The 24,195-nt window shown below is 37.6% G+C and overlaps 1 protein-coding gene across 1 annotated transcript; it reads right to left on the bottom strand.

The window, feature by feature from the left end:
* On the bottom strand, positions 1-23,355 carry tasor2 (transcription activation suppressor family member 2). The gene is made up of 22 exons (XM_026928324.3): positions 22,784-23,355; positions 21,094-21,242; positions 20,902-20,997; positions 20,731-20,803; positions 18,635-18,726; positions 18,355-18,492; positions 17,171-17,298; positions 16,478-16,491; positions 16,221-16,320; positions 15,914-16,008; positions 15,628-15,728; positions 15,464-15,536; positions 15,299-15,370; positions 13,036-15,192; positions 11,424-12,189; positions 10,607-11,027; positions 5,108-9,301; positions 4,094-4,216; positions 3,857-4,010; positions 3,605-3,710; positions 1,254-1,435; positions 1-423 (listed from the first exon to the last, which is right to left on the bottom strand). Exons 1-22 carry the CDS (start codon positions 22,812-22,814, stop codon positions 326-328), a joined length of 9,363 nt encoding a protein of 3,120 aa, XP_026784125.3. The 5' UTR covers positions 22,815-23,355; the 3' UTR covers positions 1-325.
* Between the last annotated feature and the right edge of the window lie 840 nt (positions 23,356-24,195).

Here is a 24,195-nt window from a genome sequence, read left to right on the forward strand (position 1 = left end):
AGTAATCAGCTGTTTTATTAAAATTGGTCAATATGATTTATAAAACCATATGAAAAACTGAGATACACTAAAATATCAGTGATTTTCTTTTACAGTATTTAAAATTAATACATATCAAACTTTGTACATAAAGCCTCCATGTGAAAGCTTTAATTGGGGATACAATATAAATAGTAACAGACATCAAGCAGAACATGTACATTGCAAAATAATTTACATTTATGAACAAAAGTGTACTCAACAACAGATAATTAGTAATTCAATTTGTACAAAAAGAAAATATGTAGGGTGTTCATTGTGCTACAACACCATTTTAGCCACCAGTTTATGAAACCGAGCACGTGTCATTTGAAAGAATCCGAGAGAACGTGTAAATATTCATAGTTAAAATCCCATTCTTCTCAAAAGAGTCATCCGGTGTGTCTAAACAGGGAAGACAGAGACAAACATATTAAATATTTAAAGTATGTATTTATTTGTAAAATCCTGAATGATCTAAAAAGAATCATAGACAATGCTGATACTATGAAACAAATCCTGATATTTTAATCTGGATTTTTTAACCAGTTAACCTAGCTCATGTAGAATCCTGTCCATGCAGGACAAGTGTAGCCATTATACCACGTTCCTGTTGAATACTTCATTCTGATTGGTCAGAATCAGACAACGCCTGCTGTATTTCAATCACAAGTTTATATAAATACACTTGTTCTAATGCGGGAAAAATGGGGAAAAATGATGCGTCATTCTTTAAAAAATAAAAACTTGTAATCGTTAGGATATTGCTGTGGTATAAGAGGAATAAAACACTTTGGGTGTGCTTTTATTGGAAATTAATCAACAATAACTCTGCTTTCTGTCAGGCTGCATCACTGATTATTTTACTTTCCTATGTTGTGTATTATTCCTAACATAATAAGGATAAAAATTTATATCAAAATAATAATGTTCAGACAAATAATATTATGCTTGAGTAAGGAACTAATGATTTCCTATTAAGCTACTAATTGTATTTTTTTTTTTTTTACATGATATAGATGTATGATGACTGACAATTTTTTTCTTTTTTCAATTTCCTGACATCAGAAAATGTATACATTCAAAATATATAATTCATAGAAAATACAACTTCAAAAACCTTAAGCAAGATAGTTAGAACAGAAACACACAAAACGTTTTACAAGGCACTACGTGCACTTTACTGTCTGTAAACTTTAACATCTGCATGCACAAAACAAGAACAAAAACTTCACCTGTAATGAAAACAGGGAACCGGGCAGAGACGTTTTGGATCTGGAGGCGAACTAGACAGCGAAGGTAGTCTGGTCTTTCCCGTGAAATGACATCACATTCATGATAAGGCAAGACCTCCACTATTCCTGCTTCCTGGCAGCAGTCGATGAACTGCTTCCTCCTCTGTGCCTCAGGACTGCACCTAAAGATAACAGCACTAGTTAGCTACTGCAGAATTGAGACTTAAATATTTATACTGTAGGCATTTACCATTTCAAACTGGACATTCATACTTCATCAACATGGACGCTAAACAAATGTATTTGTTTGGTGGTATTTTCTACTATATAAACTTCTGAAAATTACATGTTTTTTTTGGAACTGAAATATGATTCTTTTTCGCAGGTATTTAAATCACATGCTGGTTCGGTTACTTCTAAATGTGAAAAGGGAGAAAATTACCTAAAAACTAATATTCATCTATTTTATTTGCATTTCATTTAATGTGTAATAAATAAGACATACAAATTAGAAATAAATCCATGAAAACTATGTTGATCTTTACAGCATCCTTTTTTTTTTTTTTAAAGAATACAGACTAGAAGGCATTTCAGAAGTTCCCTCAATCCAGCAGCCAATTTCTTTTTAATAATAGCTCACTTTATATAAAAAAGGGGCAAACATACACTCACTGTCCACTTTAATAGGAACACTTGTGCATTTGTCCAATTAGCCGATCATGTGGCAGCAGCGCAATGCATAAAATCATGCAGATATCGGTCAAGAGCTTCAGTTAATGTTCATATCAAACATCAGAATGGGAAAAAAGTGTGATCTCTGTGACTTTGATCATGGCAGGGTTACTGGTACTAGATGGGCTGGTTTGAGTATTTTGTAACTGCTGATCTCCTGGGAATTTCACACAAGACAATCTCTAGAGTTTACACAGAATGGTGAGAAAAACAAAAAACATCCTGTGAGCAGAGGGTCTGCAGGTTGAAACACCTTGTTGATGAGAGAGAGAGCAGAGGAGAATAACCAGACTGGTTTGAGCTAACAGGAAGTCTATAGTAACTCAAATAAGCATTCTATATAACTGTGTTGAGCAGAAGAGCATCTCAGAACCACAACACATCAAACCTTGAGGTGGACGGGAACACCAGATCAGGTTCCACACCTGTCAACCAAGAACAAGAATCTGAGGCTATCATGGGCAGAGACTCAGTGAAATTGTACTGTTGAAGACAGTGTGGTTTTCTGCTGTTTCCTTTGACGTCTCTTATCAACAGAACTGTTGCTCACTCACTGTTTTTTGTTTTTCGCACCATTCTGTGTAAACTCTAGAAAGTGTTGTGTGTGAAAATCAGCAGTTTCTGAAATACTCAAACCAGCCCATCTGGTATCAACAATCATGCCACGATCAAAGTCACAGAGATCACACTTTTTCCCCTTTCTGATGGGAACATTAACTGAAGCTCTTGATCTGTATCTGCATGATCTTATGCGTTGTGCTGCTGCCACATGATTGGCTGATTGGATAAGTGCATGAATGTGCAGCTGTACAGGTTTTCCTATTAAAATGGATCATTAGTGTATATAGATTATTCAGAATCAATATACTTAAACCATGAACTGTTTTAAGAGTCCTTAATAACTCTGTTGTCATCTCTGTATTATGTCAGTTGGAAATATTAACCTAATGTAATATTATCCTGAGCTGACAGGCAAACAAACAACCTGCTCAAATCTACATTTGTAACCTAATCTACTTAGGGAAAAACTGCTGTCAACTTTTAAAGACATATAAGGTTACAATGAGAAATGAGAGTTCTCACTTTGATGATCAACATCTTCCACATCAGTCTCTGTTTCATCACCTGAGGTAAAAGTCACTCACAGTATTTAAACACGAACCTCATCGTCATGTCTTCACTCGACTGATCTCTTTTCATGCTAACATCAGTGGAGAAATAATCACTGATTTATTCTGATTATGTTTCTTGTCTTTTTATTCAGTCATTTAAATACATTTTCTGTACAGTAGCATGTAAGTGCTCTACTCTGTTTTGATGATGTTCAGGTGCATCATGAATAATTTGAGAGGTGGTATCTGAGGTCAAGGTTCATGCCTATTTCACTAACACACACAGCTGTCCAACAACTTGATCAAACCGTGATATTTACTGTGTGAGAAAATTTAACATTTTCGGTTGAATACAGCTACAGCTGAGTCATCTGACAGGTTTTCCCAAGCCGCCACACATTCTGCCAAGTTTAATCTAGTGATATGTTTCAGTTGCTGAACACGATTTGCTCAGGTTCTGCAGGACTAGATATAATAGGAAGGCTTGAACATAAACTGAGACCTTACCTTGCATTTTCCCGAAGCTTGCGGCTGTCTCTGTAGTGCAGAAACCATTTCCACTTCCCTTTTTTATCTAGTTCTTCCATAATGCCCACAACCTTTTTCATGTTTTCTTTTAATACATTTTGTAAAATAAAAAAAAGAAAAAGAGCATAATCAAAATCATACAAGTGATTTTTATAATAGATTACAAAGCAAAATTTCAATCTTTCTATTTTTTTTCAAAACTGTAATATTATTATACAAAAAAACCAATACCTAAATTCAGTGTGTCCAGTGCGGTTTCATCAAAAACCACAAACCCTCCCTTGGCAAAAAGCTCCTGGTGTGTGAGGTTTACAACATCGTCAGGCTGATCGATGCCCGCAAAAAGAACTCTGGATGACTTTTTTAACTCAAGCAAATGTGGGACCTGGGAAGACATGAAATTAGTACCTATCTACAGTTAGATATATATTTTTCTAGATGTCCACATGTGTGAAACCTCAAACTTACCTCAAATATGTGTTCTGCAATATCCTCGTTTCTCAAAATAATAAGTAGAGGAGTTTGCCCGTTGGCATCAATGTCAAACTGATAAGGCTCAACTGCGGTGTGGCCCTCAGCTTTCAACAGATCCTGGAGATCAGAACAATGTTAATGAGTTTTTTTCTTCCTACGATCACACTTTTAACTATGTTTAAGTAGGTCTATTAAGTATGTGTATAGTGAAATATTTAATAGACCTACTTAAACATAGTTAAAAGTAGGTCTATTAAATATTTCATGATACATATAGACTAGGTCTATTAAGTATGTGTATAGTGAAATATTTGTGAGGTGTTTAGTGATTCTGGTGTTAATTTGCTGGTTAGTGCTGCATTTTCGTTATTCCCATGAGAGGTTAGCAGCTGCTGCATGCTGATATCACAGGGGGACAATGCTAGTGCAGTTAAAGTCGATTTTAAAAGGAGATAAAATATAAGTGATAGTGGTCAGCTTCTGGAAACCAAAAAAACCTTCTTTTCTCACCATTATTTAGCAATGTCATATTAATGGGAAATCTAATGTGTAAGTAAACGTTGGGCTCAAAGTTCCAATGCAATTCAGCTATATTACGAGTTATGGCAAAGAACTGACAATAAAGAAATGAAGAGCGTGACGGTGTTGATGGCAGTATTAGCCGGGGAAAAAAAAAAAACAGCTTTGGAAGCTGATCTGTTTGAGTATACAGATAAAGAGGTGAGAGAGGACAGATTAAGGGACTAAAGCGCTGCTGCATCAATCTCTGTAGGTAGAGATGAAGAAAGTGCTAAATCATACTGGCACCACTATCAGCAGGTAGTCGACGGCACTGTGGTGATGTAGAATATGGACAGCCAAGTGAAAACAGACAAACATGTAGATGGAAAAAAAAAAAAGCTCAAACTAAAAAAATTGAAGATCATGTTAATTATAAATATTAATATGTAAGCTGTTCAGTGTGAAGTTTTTCCTTTAAGTACAACTTCTTAGCCAATATTTTCCTACCTTGGTTTCCTCAAAAAAGGGGTCCGATGATGTAACCAAGACGTAGAACTTGTACTTGGTCTTGCACGCTTGCCTCACAAGAGAGTTTAAATTATCATGCAGATGATCAAACATGTCCTTTTTGATGCGACCACAGAATCCAGACTGTTTGCTAGTTGTAGCGCGCTCAGTATCCCATTTTCTTTTCAACTCGTCTTTCTGATGAGGGACAGTCTTACCAATGCAAATGTCATTCATCATGGTGTGGTATGACTTTGAACATTCTTTGGTTATGTCTGATAACTTAGAGCAATTTGCTTGAGTACCTCTTTCACAGAAAAGGCTTTGGAGATGCAAGGGCTTACTGTAATTTGGAGTTTTCTTCAAGGCCTTCCTTTCAGACATATCCACGTTTATCTTAAACTTGGAAAGAGTTGGCCAGGTCTGATCAAGTGCAGAAAAACTGTTCTGCTCATCAAGTCTTGAAAAATGAATGGTCATAGGGTTTTCAACAGGGCTGATATTTAGTCTGTGTTGTTTCACTCTGGAGGTAGTCTTGCAGTTTTTGAGCAAATGAGTCATCTTCTCTGAAAAAATAAGATACTCAAGTTCCATTAAAGACTGGGTGTCAGATGTTGATCGCTGTTCTTCCACACTCTGACTCTTCCCATGTATGCCTGCTAATTGCTTTTGAGTGGAAGGACTTTCAAATATCACTCTATTACCTTTCTTGTCAAACATAGTGACGATAGAAGAAGGCGGATCATAAAATGGTCCTTCGTTCCCTTCATTTGACTCAAATATTCCCTCTCTCCTGAAATATCTGCGCCAGTCAAAAGGATGCTTGCTTTCTCCTTTATGCTGATATGGGCTCGACGTTCGTGTCCTTGATATGCTTGATCGATTTGAACTGCATGAAAAGGTCTTTTGTACGCTGTAGTCTACGGTCACATTAAAGTCTTCTTCGTCCCACTCATTTGGATGGAACTTTCTCTTGCGTTTCTTTTTACCGTAACACACAGGCTCTGATCCATGACTCTCAGACTCATCATTAGATTCAGATAAACCTGCTCGATGTCTGAAAGAAAGACCTCTTTCATTTGGCTCCTCCACATTGGGACTGGACTCTGAATAATGAATTCTTTGTGTCCAACAAGGGATGTCTGAGTTACTCACTGTAATCTCTCTTGGCCTATATGCAACTTCTCTGTGGACGGAAATGCTGCTTGTGTAACGTGTATCCTCATCGGGTGCATACCATTCACTGAGATCTTTTTGTCCCTCTGATTTGAAGCTAGCACTATGTGTCCATGAAGAAGGAAGCTCTTCATAGAAATCATCTTCATATTGCTCAGAAAAACTACCAAACTGGTCTTGTTGAGGTTCAATTTCTTTGGTATCTCTAGGTGTGGGAATCTCGTCGTAATCAAAATAAACCAAGTTCTCCTCGGGCACATGTTCATCGGTTAAAACTGACTTACTTTCATCAATCTCTTTGACTGTGGCATCGTATTGGTTATGAGACCAGCAAGGATCCTGAGGGAAGATTTGTTCTCTGTGAGCTGGAGACTTCTCTAATTCAGAATGCGAATCCTCAGAACTATCAAGTGCCAACCATGCATTGGTAGGGCTCTTCTTTACACAGTAGTGCTCGGTTTTAGAAATGTCCTGTAAATTCACTTCCTGAATGTTTGAAACCTCATCACTCCCTTGACTGTACACTGGTTCATCCAGAGTAGGGGTACAGCACCTGCTATTCATCTCAGCCTCAGTATCTATTTGCAGAGCTGGTGGAGATGCATCCATGCTGTCAAAATTGTCATGTATCTCAACCCTTTTAGCAGCAGACATCTCATAAATTGTGGGGACAAGAGGGTCCTGGTCAGCGTTTAACGTTGTAGGGTCTGTGTCTGAACGAACATTCGCATTTAAAATTGCTAAATCATCAGCTTCTTCGATTGTGTCCTGGATGCTAGAGTCTTTTATTTCATATGGTTCTGGTTTAACAACTCCAGTTAAGGGGAACACATCATCACACCCTTTTCTGGGTTTGTACTGATTGACCTCAGGGGTCTCATGTTGAACCACAAAGGTGTCATTAAGCATTATGCTTTCACTATCATTCTGTGATGGGATGCATGTGCCACCAACAGCAGTCGAGCTATGGCTTTCCTTCAACGTAATTAACTGATTGGAAGTTGAGCTCACATGACCTACAGATGTATAATCAGATATCCCTGGTTGAGGACCCTCTCTAGTGTGCTCTTTATAATTGCTTGCCACAAGTGCCTCAGTTTTTATTTCACCCTCTTGCAGCTTTACAGTGTCTTCCTCAAGAATTTCACCACCAGACACATTCACTTCATGCACCTTTTCTTGATTTTCATCTTCTGAATCCTTATCACTGATATCCATATCTACACAATCTGTCCAATCTTGAGACTCATCAATAGTGTTCTGCTCCTCAGAGTCTAATTCAATGTCGGCATCACAAATGGGCTCTTCTGCTACTTTTCTTTCACTTTCATTAGTTATTTCATCTGTATTACTCTCATCTTTCCCACACACATGTTCCTCCATGGCATACACTTCTTCATGGACTGCCATGTCTTCTGTCGTATCAACATCATGCTGTCTATCCACAGAGATGCAGTCTCTGACATCAGGCTGACATTTGGTTTCATCCTTTGTGCCATCGTTCACATCCTGTATGTTTGCAGGTGTGTCGTCTCTGACATCAAGCCCAGGTTTGGCTTCCTTATTTATGTTATTCACATCCTGTACATCTGCAGACATATCAGTTCTGACATCAAGCTCAGGTTTGGCTTCCTTGTTCGTATTATCCACATCCTGTACATCTACATGTATGTCATCTATGACACCAAGCTTATCACTGGCTTCACTATCTCCAGACGCATCTCTGATGTTCACCACAGAATTAACTTCATCTGAGGCATTATCATCCTCATCACGTACACCATGAAGAGTATTTTCTCCATCATACACTGACGTGGTATCACAGATATCAGGCATTGTTGGAACCTTGTTTGTCTCATCGTTAACAAGTGTGACCCCCACATGTGTGTCATTTCTGACATCATGTGAACTTGTGTTGTCTCTCACAGGTTTGACCACCTCATTTGACTTAATCACATCAGGTTCATTAATAGATGTGTCATCTCTAACAGACACAGATGTTACTTTGTCCTTTAACTCATCATTAACGAGCACTTCCTCAGGGGTGTCACTCCAGACATGACTTACAGGTTTAACTTCCTCCTTTGTTTTATGATTCTCATCAGGTATATCTATAGGAACTTCATCTCTGACATCAGGTACTGGTCCGACCTTCTCCGTTGCTTCGTCATTAACATGCATCTCCACAAGTATTTTATCATTTCTGACATCATTCGGTGTGTCAACTATTACAGATTTGACCTCCTGCTTTGGCTTGTTACTTACGTCAAGCACATCCTCTGGTGTGTCTCCTATTTCATTACACATTACCTTATTATTGCTTTCACCAGACATAGATTTCTCCTTTGTACTATCATTCACGTCAGGAATGACCGTAGGTGTTTCATCTCTGTTAAGAAGCACAGATTTAGCTTCAATCCTTGCATCATTTTCATCATTCTCAGGAACAGAAATGACAGAATAGCTTCCTGGCATGGTTTCAAGTACACACTCATTCTTATTACCAGAGTGCACACACACTGATGTACTTTCAGGTTTTTCCTCATCAACTGCTGCTTCACACTGCTCATCTTTGGATACACTCTCACTGTGCACTGATACAGGTGCTTCGTCTTTGTGCTTATCCTTAAAGCTCAATGACTTTAGTATGATTTTTCTTCCAGGTAAGGAATCATGCACTTTTGAAAGAATCACAGGCTTGACAGGCCTAACAACCTGGTGGAATACAGCAACATTTTTTGTCTCAGTGCCCATCATCCCAGCACTTTTTATGTTCATGGTCTTTGATGTAGACAGGTCTTTGCTAACAAGTTCATTATTTTGCACATTCAACAATTTCTTTTCATCTATTCTCATGTTGGATGCATGGTCACACAACTGACTGTATGCGCTATTGCTCTCCAAGAGTTTTGTGTAAGCGCTTTCAGTGACATCGGTCGCATCATCCTCTATGTCACTGCAGTCATTATAATCAGGTGTGGAATTTTCATCCAAGTCCTCCACAGTGGATCTGTAATCCTGCAATAGTTAACAAAAAAGATTCAGGTCTGTGCAGCAGCATAAAATGTGTATTTCCTGTCCTTAAGAAACAATCGCACATAACAATACAGTTGCATTAACACAGCTTGTTACTGGTGGCTGTGTGAACATTTTCAGTCATTAAACACCTAACAGACACAGTAATATTCATTATACCACAGTGCCACTGAATTCCTGAACCTGACTAGTTGATTAATCTGAATATGCTGATTAACTTTCTAACAGTAGTTCTGACTGTAGTTCCAGCTGTAATTCAAAGCACAGGTTTATACACTATATGCCAAAAAGTTTTTGGACACCTGACCATCACACCCATATGTGGTACTTCCACAAACTGTTTCCACAATGTTGGAAGCAGATAATTATATGGAATGTGTTTGCATGCTGTAAAATCACAATTTCCCTTCACTGGAACTAAGGGGCTCAAACCTGTTCCAGCATGACAGTGCCCCTGTGCACAATGCAATGTTCATGAAGACATGGTTTGGAGGGGGAGATCTCAGCTGGCCTGCACAGAGCCCTGAACTCAACCCCACAAACTTTTGGACATATAGTGTATTAATATGTTCACTTTAATACATTATTGTTTCTATAGTAATGTTTATTTAGCATTCATGGAAAGAGTCTCCAGAGACAGTGCTCTGTAACAGAGTTAAAGTTGTTCCTTTAAGATTTCAGACCTGGGAAAATCTTCAGGGAAGAGGGCTTTTGTGGATTCTTGGCAACATGACAAGCTGCATCGTTTTGTCTTATTACCTTCACAAGCAAGGCTGGTGAGGAAACAACTGTTTATAGCTGCTATAACTTAAGTGACAACAGGAACTTGCTTTGCAGACATTCCACAAGTATAACTACAAATGGATAAAAAGTATGTTATTCTTTATTAAATAAAAATGGCTAGCTATAGGAAAATAATCAATTTTGGGGTGGCTTCACACCTCCCTGGCATTGATTATTTTCCTGTATCATCACTTCCTTCAAGCGTTTTATTCCTTATTTAATGAATGCGCTAAGACAGGTCATAATAATCAGCCAAGACTTAAGCATTTACTGAACAGTAGTCAAAAATTTATATCACTTTTAACTGTTATGATAGCATCTTTTACTTGGTGTAAAGGACTTCTCTCGATTTTCCAGAAATAAATGATTTTGCCATTCCTATGTCCAGAAAGTGAAGTGTTAAGACCCTTTTCAGTTGAACACTCAGAACTACAATACTCATATAACTTGCATTTTTTGGTCATTCTATGCAGACATGGTTTATGTTGCCCTAGTGTTGCATACCTTAAGAATGGCTCCTGCTAGAACACTGGGAGGATAGTTTAAACCGGGTCTAATATCTGGCTCTTTATTTTCCCTCAGGTGTTCCAGTCTTGATTGTACACCAGAACTAGGTGTAGGATTCTCTCCAGCAGCGCAGTGATCCACAGCCCCAGATGCTTTCACTGAAAGGTCAAGAGCATCTGACACAGGATCTAAGGAAGTATTTTTGTCCTCCTTTGAGGCCAGATCAACATCAGGCAGCGGTGTAAAAGTCTGAATAGCACACTGTAACACCTTTGCAGGATTCTTTCTTTCCACTGTTGGACAGAGGTGATCGAAGTGAAAGAATCTGGAAGTGGGTTTACTGTAGAACAGGCCTATCCACATATGGAAGATCAGGTGCACCTGCTCATAGTTGTCTTCAATGCTGAAATCCCATTTGCTGAGGAAATAAGGAACAGACAGGAATGTGGTTAGTGGTAAATAAAATGGAGACCATTTACATTACTATTATTTAAAATTTCACTTATAAGCTAAATAACCTATGTACATTCAATTAGGTAATGACTTATTTCTAACAGTCCTCTTACAGAAACAGGTAAATATGACACTATAAAAACTATTTCTACTTTTTAATCTACTACAAATACAGCTTTTTATACATACTTTTTTATATGTGTATATTTAAATGTTCACAGTGTTACTACACTTTGATGATCTGACAACAAAAGTATATAGCACTTTATAACATTTTGACTTAATGCATTTTAGCTAAGATTACACACTCTTAAGTCACTGGATTTTATCCAGTTCTAGGTGGAAAAAAGGAAGTACATACCCATGCAGCGCTCTTGTCACACATTTGTCTAGCCTGTCATTTGTGAACTTGCTGTCAAATTTGAAATCATAGTTTTCTTTCCAATGTCTTGTCACTTGAATGGAGCCCTCCTTTTCATCGATGCTCCTACAGCGGAGAAACATAGAACTCCATACTTTGGCCTTGACAGCAGCTGGGGCTGATGCACTTAATGATGGCAGGAATCTCCATCCATTTTTGCCTCCTTTACTATGATAGTCTGGACAACTAGTGAAATCAGGGAACTTCAGCAGAAGGTCAGATTTCATGGACAGATGAGACTCAACACATCCAACTGGAGACTGAACCTGGGGGGATATGCCTGTCAAACCTGACAGCAGAGAGGTGGGCTGTGAGTAAGAATGCTCTTTTGATATTTCTAATATCAAATCCCCAGTCACAACAAGACCCTCTGGAAAAGGAGATTTAGGGGGTAATTTTAAACTGGGGGTGAGGTCCCGCAACAGGTGAATGACTGTTTGTGGAGAGCTACTGGTCTTGGCTCCAAGGTGTTTTTCTCCCAGGTTAGGCAACATTTCTTCACTATTTACACTGAGGGCCAAATCAGCCAGAAGATTAAGAGCATCTGAAGGTGCAGGCACACCAGCAGCCATTTCCTCTTTATCGCTTTGGCCATCAGAACTAATATGCTTTCCTTCTACCCTATTCTCTACTGGCTGAGATATGAGCTGTTGGTTGGCTTGTTTAACTATTTCATTAGGGGAAAAGTTGTCAAAATTGTTGCAACCTGTAAAAACAAAAAAGAACAAAAAACAGAGACAACAGAGAATGAAAAAGCAGCAAGAGAATGGACACAAAAAGCAGAATTTGTCACAGGCACAAACATACATTTACGACAGATGGCAGAAGCTGTAGAAGGAAAGAAGCTGTGACTGATGCTTTCCCGACTGAAAATGTAAAACTAATATTATAAATATATCTGCAATTAATAGTAATATTAGTATTACATTATGATGGACAGAAATAAAATGCATTTAAATTTGTAGGGGCAGCAAGAAAGAAGCTAAACAAAGGCAGGCAGAGACAACGGAGGTCCACATATGTTTTCAAGTAAGTCTGCTGATTCAAATATACATGACTTATATGATTATTTTAAAGAGGACTAAATTTGTCCACACAGAGTCTATTGTTATGAACTAGACTTAAGGAAAATACCCATTTTCCTTTTAGGATATATTTTAGGCGAAACACCAGAAAAGACCCAATAAAAAGTCACAGGAGCTCAGATACGAAGCTCGCAGGACAAAGAAAGGCCATGTTGGCTAACATGGGAGCGTATTGGACTTGGTGGGTTGCTTGTGCATTCCTGGGCCCCCGTTTACCGTTTTCTTTCATTCATCGTCATTAAATGCTTTATTCTGGTTGCAGTCACTGGGGCCTAAATTATTAATATGTTTATAGTTCAAGAAACTATTAAGTAAGTTTTAAGAATTAAGTAAGTGCACTGGAGTTTAAAAAAAATGCAGGCTTTATACAGTAATATGAAAAGATTCTACTTGTTTATGTGTGTTGACAAATAATGCAAGGTAAAAGAAAGAAAAAAAAAATCACAGTGGCTTTATTACATTCCTACCATTTTTTTTGGGGATCTTTGATATCCGCTTCTCCTGAGATGATGGGGTCCTCAGGGGTGGTTTAGATGGTGTATTTTCCACTGGCTCTTGGCTCCCAGCTGATTCAGGATTATGCGGTAATGTGTTGCCTTTTTTATCATCTGCATGAAGAGGCAATTTGCCATTGTCTGGCAACTCTGCGTCATTGTTTGGTTTGCCTCTTTTCAGTTCAGGCTCTGTATTATCTGATATTGATTTCCCATGATCCTGAGCACCAGGAGATTTAGTCCTTCTTGCTCTTTTGAGCACTGTTTTTAGTTTACTTATGGATATTGCCTTGTACACATGGTCTTTCACTGTGCTTTTATTTTTTTCAGGTGATTCGAGGACAGATGATTGATCTTTCTCAGTAATGTTCCCTGAGGATAGTGCCTTAGCTGGATTCACTGAATTGTTTTGTATGTGTTTTAGGGGCATATTATCACCTCTGTTTTCCATTTCTGATGACTGAGGTTTATCATGTATTGGTGTAGTTACTGGCCTCTCCCCTGAAGGACTGTTGGTTGTGACAAAGGATGATTCTTGAGCTTGCTTATTTTCGTTTGAATTTAAGTCTCCAGGAGGAACTTCGGAGCCATGGGGGACAAAGACAAAGCCACAATCTGTGATTATTGTCTTAAGGCCATATCGTTCTCTCATATTAATTCCTTCCATTTTTCGTTTTGGTGTACTGGGCATAATGTTTCCTGTAACAGTAAGTTCTGTAATGGTGGTATTTTTCTCAGTCTCACTGTTTTTACCAGATGGCATTTCAGTGTTTTTATAATCTGACCTTAACGTCCGCTTCATACTGGCATCAGCATTCCAGTGCCTCTTGCGCCTTGGGAGAGAACGCCAATCTTTTTTCAGTGTGCTGGGTGAGGAATGTATTGTGTCACTGTTACTACTCTGTTCAGGAGTAGCTTCTGTCGAAGGAGATAAGGATGAAGTAGTGTTTTGAAGTGGGGTAATTTGCCTGACTGTATTAGTCTTGCGTTTTAAAGCTTTCCTTCTTCTCCTTTTTCCACGCCGGTTTGGCACAGAATTCATCTCAGCAAGAACATTACTGCTTGCCTCTGGCTGTACTTCTTTACAACCTTTAATTAATGCTTCAGTCCGATTTACTGATGTAGTAGGAGGTGAAATGGATGTTGGAAGGTCGGCTTCCTGTAGGACTTTGTCTGCAACGGGTATCTGACCTCCAACTTTAGGGAGCACATCTGATAAACAGTCTATGTTCTTTGACTGATCATCCTCCATCTCAGCATTAGATGCCTGAGTTGAGGGATCATCTCCAATTTCTGTGGATGATAATGCCACACTGGTGGTCTGAAGAGTTTCTTTCAAAAATGCCCCAGAAAACTCCCCTCCACCGGATTTGTCATCAACTGAGACACACTCAGGTTTTTTCTCATTGTCCTGAGCAGTATTAACTGCATGAATGTTCAGTGCATAGTGTTCTGTGGGGAGGTCACCTGACGTGGGTGAAGGGTCTGTTCTTTCAGTTGGGTTATTATCAGATGTTGGAACCACTGCTGCAGCAGGTGTGTTGACTTCCTCTATCAAAGCACAATGGGGCAGTTCAGCAGCTACAGTCTTTTCTGTTTCAGCTTGCTGCTCAGCTGTCTTTTTCATGTCATCGGAAACATTCCTGCAAGTTAAATGATCAGTTTCATTAGGCAAATCTCTTTCCAAAACCATGTCAGCAGGAGTCTGAGGGGCCTCAGGTGATGATATATAGTAATAGACATCATCATCGTGATCATCACTGCGCTGCTGTTTGCCAGCAGCCAGGAGTTCCAATGCCCTAGCCACGGGAATTTGAAAACTGCGTGGACTTTCCAAGTATGTCCTGAGGCGATCCCCAGTCTGTTCTGTCCACTTAGGGGCAATCAGAGGAAAACCATCAGGTACATCATATTGATCAGGAAACATACTAGCCTCCCTACTAGGGCTGCTACTTAACCCTGGAAAAATAAGAGCAGCAAAGTTCTGTAAATGTTTCTCCATTATGCCAAGGGGCTCCTCACGCTGCTTTGGAGGACACTTCTCCATTTCTAATTCAGCATAATTCAGGGCGGGGAGAACTTGAAGAACCTCAGATGAAACTGTAGCCTTATGATATCCACTCTTGGTCTCTAAACCCCAAAAGAACCAATAATTAGAAATAAAGACACTATATGAACAATGTCCAAAACTTGCAACACCATATGCCACAAAATACTTTAGATAAATTTTACTCACCTCTTGGCACAGTTCTGGAGCCAGGATAAACAAACATTCCTTGAAGAGCAAAAGCTTTATCTGTACTTGCACCTACAGAAATGTTCCAAACATTTTATTAATCAGGAAGTAAAGCATTAAACATATTTAATCAGATTTAGAGTATTGCCTTTAGAGTATCATTACCTTCGTAGGAGAGGAAATTAGATGAATGTAAAAGTACAAGGAAACCACCATCGTCCAAACATATAACAAGGGCCTGCAAGATAAAAGAAAAAAAAAAAAAAAATTAAATCTGTCTTCTAGTTCCTACTCCACTGGCGCAAATGTCACCCACACCCGAGACTTACCATGTCCTTCTCCTTCAACTGTTGAGTTAAGAAAGCTATGTCATTTCTTGCTTCAAAGCAGATGACATCGTACATGCTAAACCATTTGCCATCTAATGAAACTAAAAGGAAAAAATAATGATAAAGATATATGTTCCACAAGAAATCAAAATATTCATGTACAACATCTCAATTCAAAAATCTATAAAATGACAAGTAATTGGCACTTTGTATTAAAGATGAGTCTTAAAATCTCGCTATTCTAAATAACATATGCTATGAATAATTAAAATAAATTTTAATACACCTTCACCAACAGGAGAAGTTTCAAAAACTGCTTGGGGCAATGTCTTCCTGAGTTCAGAGACTGCAATGGCATGGTCAACCTTAACTGTTTTTGGACTGAAAAAAACAAACAAAAACAAAACAAAACAAAAAACAAACAAACAAACAAAAAAGCCAGATCAGCATCAACTAAAAGAAGAATATATTTCAAATTCAAAGAAATAAATGGATTTCAATATGTTGCCACATTCAATGTGCACCAACAGTTACTATATCCATTTGCATAGTTTGACTCGATTGTGTACACTGTCAAAAATTATCCGACGTACAGATTTGCTGGGAACATTGCTCCATGGATGGACTTCAGTGCAATGTTGTACAAAACGGACTCAATCTTTAGCTGGCCACTCCAGGGTTGGTAATGAAACGCTGAAATTAAAGGTCTTCAATGAAATGCCAGACACTGAAGCATAATGGACAACAATCCAAAGAAACCTTTTTTGCATAATATGTTCAATAAAATTTAATACAAAGTGTTAATTTGTTCCAATAATGTAGGATGTTAAAATATTATTGCAATGCTTACATGATTTTTCTTGGCTGAAAAAGAAAGGAGAAAGAATAAACACTTTTAAACATTTGCAAGAGATTTACATAAGCAAAATATTTACATGAACAGCAGGTGTCGAGAAAAAAAGATGCAGATAAGCACTCAAATTTGTCACTTATTTCAATCATATTATCTTTATAAATCTGAAACGAGCAAGAGTGCATAGGCCAAAAAAAAGACACTACTTTTCCAGTAAAAATGATGCGTAAAAATTGTATAAACAATATGCAGCATTACGATTCTAAATTATATACAGAAAATCATGAAGATACAGGTCAAGCGCTTCAGTTAATGTTCACATTAAACATGATCTCATCGAAATGTGATCTAGGTGACTTTGTTGCATGGTTGTTGCTGCCAGACTGACTCATTTGAGTATTTAAGAAACTGCTGATCTCTTTATATTTTCATGTACAACAGTCTCTAGAGTTTACACAAAATGATAAGAAAAAAAAAACATCCAGTGAGCTGCAGCTGCAGGAAGAAATACATTGTTGGTGAGAGAGGTCAGAGGAGAATGGCCAGACTGTTTCAAGCTGACAGGAAGGCTAGGATAACTCAAATAACCACTCTTTACAACTTCTTTACAACTCTGGTGAGGTGAATATGCTATAATGGGGGGGTGGGGGGTTCAGACGCTATTTGAATAGTCGTACTAATCATGCTGACCTTTTCTCTTTCAGCTCTAAGGAGATGGCAGTTTTTCCATAGGAGAAAGCCACAATGGCGAATGGGTACACATGCCTTGGGCATGACTCAACCGATTCCCCTCCATCCAGCAGCTCGTACATATAATACTGAAAAACGAATAGTAACTTAGTAAGGCACAAAAATACATTGCATTTATTTTAATTCAAAGCTCTATTTAAACAGAGCACATTAACAGACAGATAACCCTCATTTTAAGTCTTGCTAAATAATAATAATAATAAAAAAAAAGAACCAAGACATTACAATAATGCTAAAAATTTTACAGGTGCAACATCACATTTCTTTCCCCAAGGAAACAAGACAAAAATCGATTTTTCTGGATGGCAGTTTGGTTGCATTAAATTTTTTATGCATAACATTTCTACAGATGTTTGAGATAAAATTCCATTAATAAATAAAGATGTTGTTATGAGAATGATTTTTAGTTTTCCCAGTCATTTGAGCAGAAAATTTGAAAATGTGAAAGTTGTATATATTATTTTTCCCCATTCTCAGCATTCTGAGAAAAAAAAAGCAACTTATCAACCCTTGGACTAAAGGCTTAAATAAAATGTCTATGTTAATTCTATATCTAGGATTTTACAAGTGCTAGATCAGCCATAAGTCCTGCCTATTGTATTTTTTCTGTCTATTTTTTACTCCCATCAATTTTCAAATTTGATTAGCTAATTTATCTATTGCAGAAAAGAGGTCTGAGAACAATAACTAAATTATTTGCTCCGTGTTCCCATTCATACCAATACGTCAGCTCAAGCCACTGGTTCCTCTAGAGTTGGCAAAAATAACCTAGTGTAAATGGATACACCAAACCCTCACAACTTATTGCGGTTTTAAATTTACTGTCATTTCTTATCTGGCTAACTATTCTAAAGAGAATATAGAGCAGACTGAGACTTTAAAACATGCGAGACAGGTTTGGGGGTGGGGTTGGGGTTAGGTGGTGTGGTTTAGTCCTCATAGCTGTGGTGGCTAACAGCATTTAGTGATCTACACATGCGAGAGTCCTGTTTATGTTGAGTAATGAGAAATTTAGTGTACACAATATTGGATTTGGAATAAAAAGTTGGATTCTACTTTTTAGAGATCTGGTAACGGCATGCGTGTCAAAGCTGAATTGGACAAAACAATGAGCTGTGTGTCACCTGAGTCCTTTCAAATGCTAGAAAGGAGCTGGTGGTGGCACACACTGCTCTGAGCTGCTCTGATACATGGCAGTCAAACCCGGCAGTTGGAGGTGTGAAGTTTTGTGTGTAGTTTTCTGTCACCTCCTTCACTCGACCCTATTGACAAAAGAAAGTTTTTTTGTTTTTTTTTTAAATAATGCAGGCATTACAAGGTATCTGCTGCATAAAAAGCAACTCACATGTATGTACATATTTAGACATTTTACTTTTTGCAAAACATATACAGCTTTTTTTTTACCTTCGTCAACTTTAGCAGAACAATGTAGCCTGTCTTGCCATCATACCAGCGCTTTAGGTCAAGGCAGTCAGAGTACTTTGAGATATACACACCTGTTTCAAAGATAGATTACAGACATTTAAATTCAATGACACCAGACCTTCTATACACTCCTATAAAGCCTCCTATACACTCAATATATACAATCAGTTTAATGTTTCAGATACCTTGCACAAGTCAGCTCTGCATGCAAAAATCTGATCTAATGGGGGCTTGTTAGTACTGAGTCTTTTTTTTGCTTCACCTCTTCTGAGAACCAGAGGGCTTCTGCTCAAGTTTTAAGCCATTTTACAACTTGAATATTTTGAAAGTGAAAGTTCTTGGACTTATCAAGGCATGTGTCCTCAGCTTTAAGCACAACATGCTGTATATATTTATATTTTTGACTAAAAGCCTAGTTGCTTTGTCTTTTCAAGCCCCAACATGTCATGTACCCACGCAAACGGCCATAACATTCAGGAAAAACCAGTTCAATGACATTAGCATGGGTGAGCCAAACCACAAGTTCGGCAAGAAAAACTGAGAAATGGTTTATACAGCACAGTAATACTCCTCACAGACAAACAATACCCTCCTTTAAGAAAAATGTGTAAAAGCTACATGAACATTTCCTATTATTTCACTACAATCCACTGACATGAAACAATGCTCCATTTTTGTGTGCATTCTGATGTTGCGTGCTCTGACTACTTAACAGATAACACTGACAAGTGGGGGATAATTTCAGTTGCTTTTCTGAAGAAAGAACCGGTCTGGACCAATCAGATTACGCCAACACTACGTTATAGCGTACTGAAGGGAAAAAAAAAAGCGTAGAACGTTATCTCTGTTCAAAAGGAAATAAAAAGCAGAGGTGGGGAAGTGCAGTGAGAAATTGTGCAAGAAAGAGAGAGTGAGAGCCATTGAGAAAGCACAGCATATTCGCCGGTGAACTTTGACTAATAAGTCACTAATTTTCAGACCAGTCACAATCCTTTCTTAAAACTATCTTTCTAGGAAACCATAAGGGAAAACTGTGGTGGTAATTTAACAGACAAGTCTGATCAGTGTGTCGCATGCTCACCTAATACAACCTAAGGAAAAAGTAGTATAGTGTTTGCCATACACTAGCACAGCTGATTCAAGTAATACAAAAAAACAGAAAAAAACTAGACATATTTTTTCCACTAGCTTCTTACTGATTATAGAAGTAAATGTATCTGAAACATGCATGAACAATTCATGTGTAACATCTATAAAATATCTTCATGGATTCTGTGTGTTTCAATTTCATTTTGGCTAATGTAAGCTGGATTGCCCTTTGAGCTGGTCCCACTAACACTTTCTGTTTCTATTTCTCACTATCACATGCATATAAAGCTATACATTCATGCTTTCACTTTCAGAACTGAATGACTGCCTGATCTCTACACACTGCATGGTGAGAGAACATTTTCAGCTTTATTTATAAGTACTAATGGCATGACTATGCTTCATTTTAAAGATGCAGTGTCTCATTATTTATAGGCTGTGAGTTGGGCAGTTTTCAGGCTGTTCCACTGAGGTTAATGTGTTTCATAGGCTTTTATTTGCATATTTTTAATGGTGGCCTGTTTTTATGTTGGGAATTGTATACATACATAGGTACAGTATATATGAAACAGTCTATAACCTATTAGATTTGCTTAAATGTACCACAAGGTCGGTTTGCTTTACCATGAAGCGGTCCTGGTACAGTAGAAACTGAAACCAACTTCTCTCAATGCCCCGATTTCAATTTCTATTCTATTGTTGAGAAATGACTCAACGTACTATATGACAAAATTATTCATGTTGGACAGAAGTTGTGTGTGTTGAGCCTTTGAGTGTCTTGGTTTGATGTTTAAAAAAAGAAAGGTACTACAGCACCTTCAAGGTTATATTTAATTACAGTTCTTTGCTTTGTGCTAGTTGTGGATCAAGCTGAAAAACTACATTCCAAGTAGCAAAAGGATTGAGAAAAAAAAAAAGTCACACCCATCCATAGCCACACCCACAATATTCTCAGATAATTCTTCCACAGCTGTGATGATAGTTACCCTTTGAACAATCTCCGAGAGTGGTGCACGTCCCTTGCCCAACAACTAGGCCTGAATCCGCAAGTCTATTTGCCTTTAAATAAAGGTGAACAGGTGGTCAGGAAATTCAATCACTTATAAACTGGATTTAAATACAGGTCCATGATGGTGCTCGGTGTTGCATGCATGTACCCTGGATTTGTCATCAAGCAACAAGAAGCCGAACGACTCCTCGAGTTCCTCTTCAGAGTAACCCTTTTCATGTTTTTCAGCACGGAAAGCAGAATACTGTGAGAAACATGAAGCAGCAAGAAATATTAGTCTGGATAAATTTGTTCTGAAAAATTATGCAAAAAAAAAAAAAAAATTCCAGTGTCTACTTACTCTTTTTTGTAAATCTGCATTATTGATCAACTGTGCTGAATTGTAGGTAAAAGACTCTTTGGACTCCTCATACAAATAGTTGTTACGAAGAGGTGCTAAAATACTGCATTCAAAGGTTACTGAGCCAGGAAGCACTGGCTCAAGAAGACCTGCAAACACAGAGGAAACTTAAAATATGCTTCAGATTATACCAACCCAATTTTACAATCTATTTATAATTTCTTTTATTGCAACCTTAATGTTTTAACACTGCACTAAAATACAACTGGTCAGCTAACTGTTTGGAACTAAAAAGCTCAAAAACAAACAAAAAAAAACCCAATACATGTCAAATCGTTACATTTTAGTAATGTAAATTATTTTCTTTCCTTTTTTGTCTAATTCAGAGGTTATACTATGATATTTTCTTTATGTTTTATATTTAGTATTTACAAAACTACAAAAACCAAAAAAGATTTTACTAAGATTTTAACTGTTTACTTCCAACCTACCATTCAAGAGTACTCTTAATATCTTCGTGTACTAAAGATTGCAGAATATTTATATATTAAATACAGGCTATATTTACTTTTTAATGCCTGTAACCTGAGGATCCTGTGTATAAAAGTGTTTGATGATACTTTTGCCTCTTATACTATGACTGCTAAGTCAACATTATAAGCTAAACTTGGCTTCATCTGCTTTTCTGACTACAATGAAATTGGTACAAAGTTCTAGCATAAATACAGAATTTTATTGGTTTTGAAATGGCAAGAACTGAAAAGGCAAGAATTGGTTATGAGAATATAAATGAAATATATAAATGCAATCTTATTATGGATATGTAGAACTACAAATATTAGAGAATATCATGTTTCAGGTATCTGGAAAATGGCATTTAGGGACTAATCTGGGCTAATTTTTATTAATGGCACACTTCTGTATGTATGTATGAAGTATGCAAACACCAATATGGGCTTTCAGGGGTCTGGTATATATTAAAAGCAAAATATTGTCCAGATTTTTGGTATGTATAAGAAGCAGGAGTGTAGTTACTGTGCATCTCTCGCACTATGCCACATTTCTGCAATGTGGATCTGGCTTCTTTTGGCTGTGGCCCTGGTTAAAGTGTCTATTTATAAATTCTGGATTCAGTTTCATGGAATAAAAAAAAAAAGGGGGACCTTTCTCAAACAGAACAAAATGTTCTGCATCAATACAGGGTAATATATGAGAAGTACACGGTGTACTTTTGTTTGAAAAACACAAAGACACTGTTTTGGAAAAGACTAAAGAAAATCTTTTAAGCTGAGTTTTAGCATTCATTGCTTTGCTACACATGAACACACATGAAGCACGCGCGTTAAAGCAAATGCATTTATAACCGTTAATACAGATATTATTATTGTTTTTATTCTTTTCATTTCCTAAATTGACTTCGAAACAGATTTCATCTTGCTGTCAAAACTCGAATTATCATCACTTTTGGGTTAGAAATTCATTTTTGGTGTTGAGATAGCTATATAAACACGCAGACGCAGGTTTAGCCAGTTAGCTTGCTAAACACAACGGCGTTTCAACGATTCTATTAAACAATTACCTGCCATGTAGTCTTAACATACCTACAAGAACAGGCAGAAAAGGTATATATTATCTATCTGAATCTTAACAACCAGGTACTTTCATGAGGGGAAAAGAGGAAGACGTTCACCTTCTTTCGATATAGTAGTGTCATTCTCCATGAAGGCGAGGCATTGGCTGGCGTTTCTGCGTTCCTCTTGATATAAGATCACTTCGATTTTCGTCTCATTGCTTCACTGCTCTTCATCGAAATATACAATTATTTTGATTCCAAGGAAACTCATCAAAGATTTCAGTTATTCCACTCAGCCTAAGGAAACATACTTTCTGCAGCTATCTATTTTTTCTTCTCTAGCTCGCCTGAAAACTGATTTCGTCTCAGCTTTCAAGGATACTGTTGTGCAACCAGGAAGTGAGACTAGCACAGCTAGCTTACTGCTAAACCGTCTGAGGTTGGGCGTAACTAGAAAATTAGCGGCTTACAAGCAAACTGTCACTACTGGTTTATCTGCGCTTTACATTGTATTGGTCAGGGAAACTTGTATCCACGCTTATTTTGCTCGAAAGTGGGCCGAATGCTGTAATGCTAAGCGCTTCTCGTCTAACAGGCAGACGGCTGCTTGCTGTCGAAGCGTCGAGAATCGAAAAAGAAACAGAAAGTTAAACAGAACTGCGCCTCCATTTTGTGTCGCATTCAAACCTCGCCGTTTCAGTTTCATGTCGCTGGTAGTCGCCCTAGAGCATTTAACCCACTCTGTAGACACTGTATACCTATAGTTATCTACTCACATATCCCTATCAGTGCAGTACAAAATAACAGAGTTCACATCAACATTAACATTTGTTTATATTTCAATATAAGACATTATAATGGTCATGGCTGTCAATCATGTTTGCTTGATCACTAACTGTTGATCCATAACGGTCATGATTTGAATCTTAGACTGATCTCAACTGTTAAAAGAGAATCTGTATGATGATAACATACTCACTCATCTTACACAGCATTGTAAATCATCAAACCATGATTATCCTGTCCTCCTGAAAATACAATGCACTGAGATCTAACTTCATACTTCCTATATTGTTTTCTCATTAATTATGGAAACATTCTTCCTGTATTTAAATTATGCAGAGTCAGGAGTTCTGTATGAATCCATCCATGAAGACAGGCTGGATAAAATTAGCCAATATATAGCTGAAAGGCTTTATGTATTTTGGTTACTCTGGGTTCTCCAGTTTCCTCCCACTTCATAAAAAACCTTATAGTAATTGGATTGGCTATGATAAATTGCCCCATGTCCATAACGGTCATGATCTGAATCTTTGGTCATTAATCTTAGACCCATATGTATCTCAGCTGTTTCAAGAGAATCTGTATGATGATAACATACACATCTTACACAGCCTTGGTCAAGCATTGGTCAAGCCAAGATAATCTTGTCCCCCTGAAGATGCAATTCACTGAGAATCAACTTCATACTTCCTATATTGTTTTCTCATCAATTATGGAAACATTCTTCCTTTACTTAAAATATGCAG

Source organism: Pangasianodon hypophthalmus, chromosome 8 (genome assembly GCF_027358585.1).
Source record: "Pangasianodon hypophthalmus isolate fPanHyp1 chromosome 8, fPanHyp1.pri, whole genome shotgun sequence".
In the NCBI taxonomy this organism is placed as follows: Eukaryota; Metazoa; Chordata; class Actinopteri; order Siluriformes; family Pangasiidae; genus Pangasianodon; species Pangasianodon hypophthalmus.

Excerpts from the sequence above, each read along its gene's own strand:
- tasor2 (XM_026928324.3), bottom strand. The coding sequence starts at position 22,814 with ATGGAGAATGACACTACTATATCGAAAGAAG. Across the intron at positions 17,299-18,354 it reads TAGCATTTGAAAGGACTCAG|TATTATATGTACGAGCTGCT; the intron begins GTGACACACAGC and ends TTCGTTTTTCAG. Across the intron at positions 3,711-3,856 it reads ACTGGACACACTGAATTTAG|AAAACATGAAAAAGGTTGTG; the intron begins GTATTGGTTTTT and ends ATGTATTAAAAG.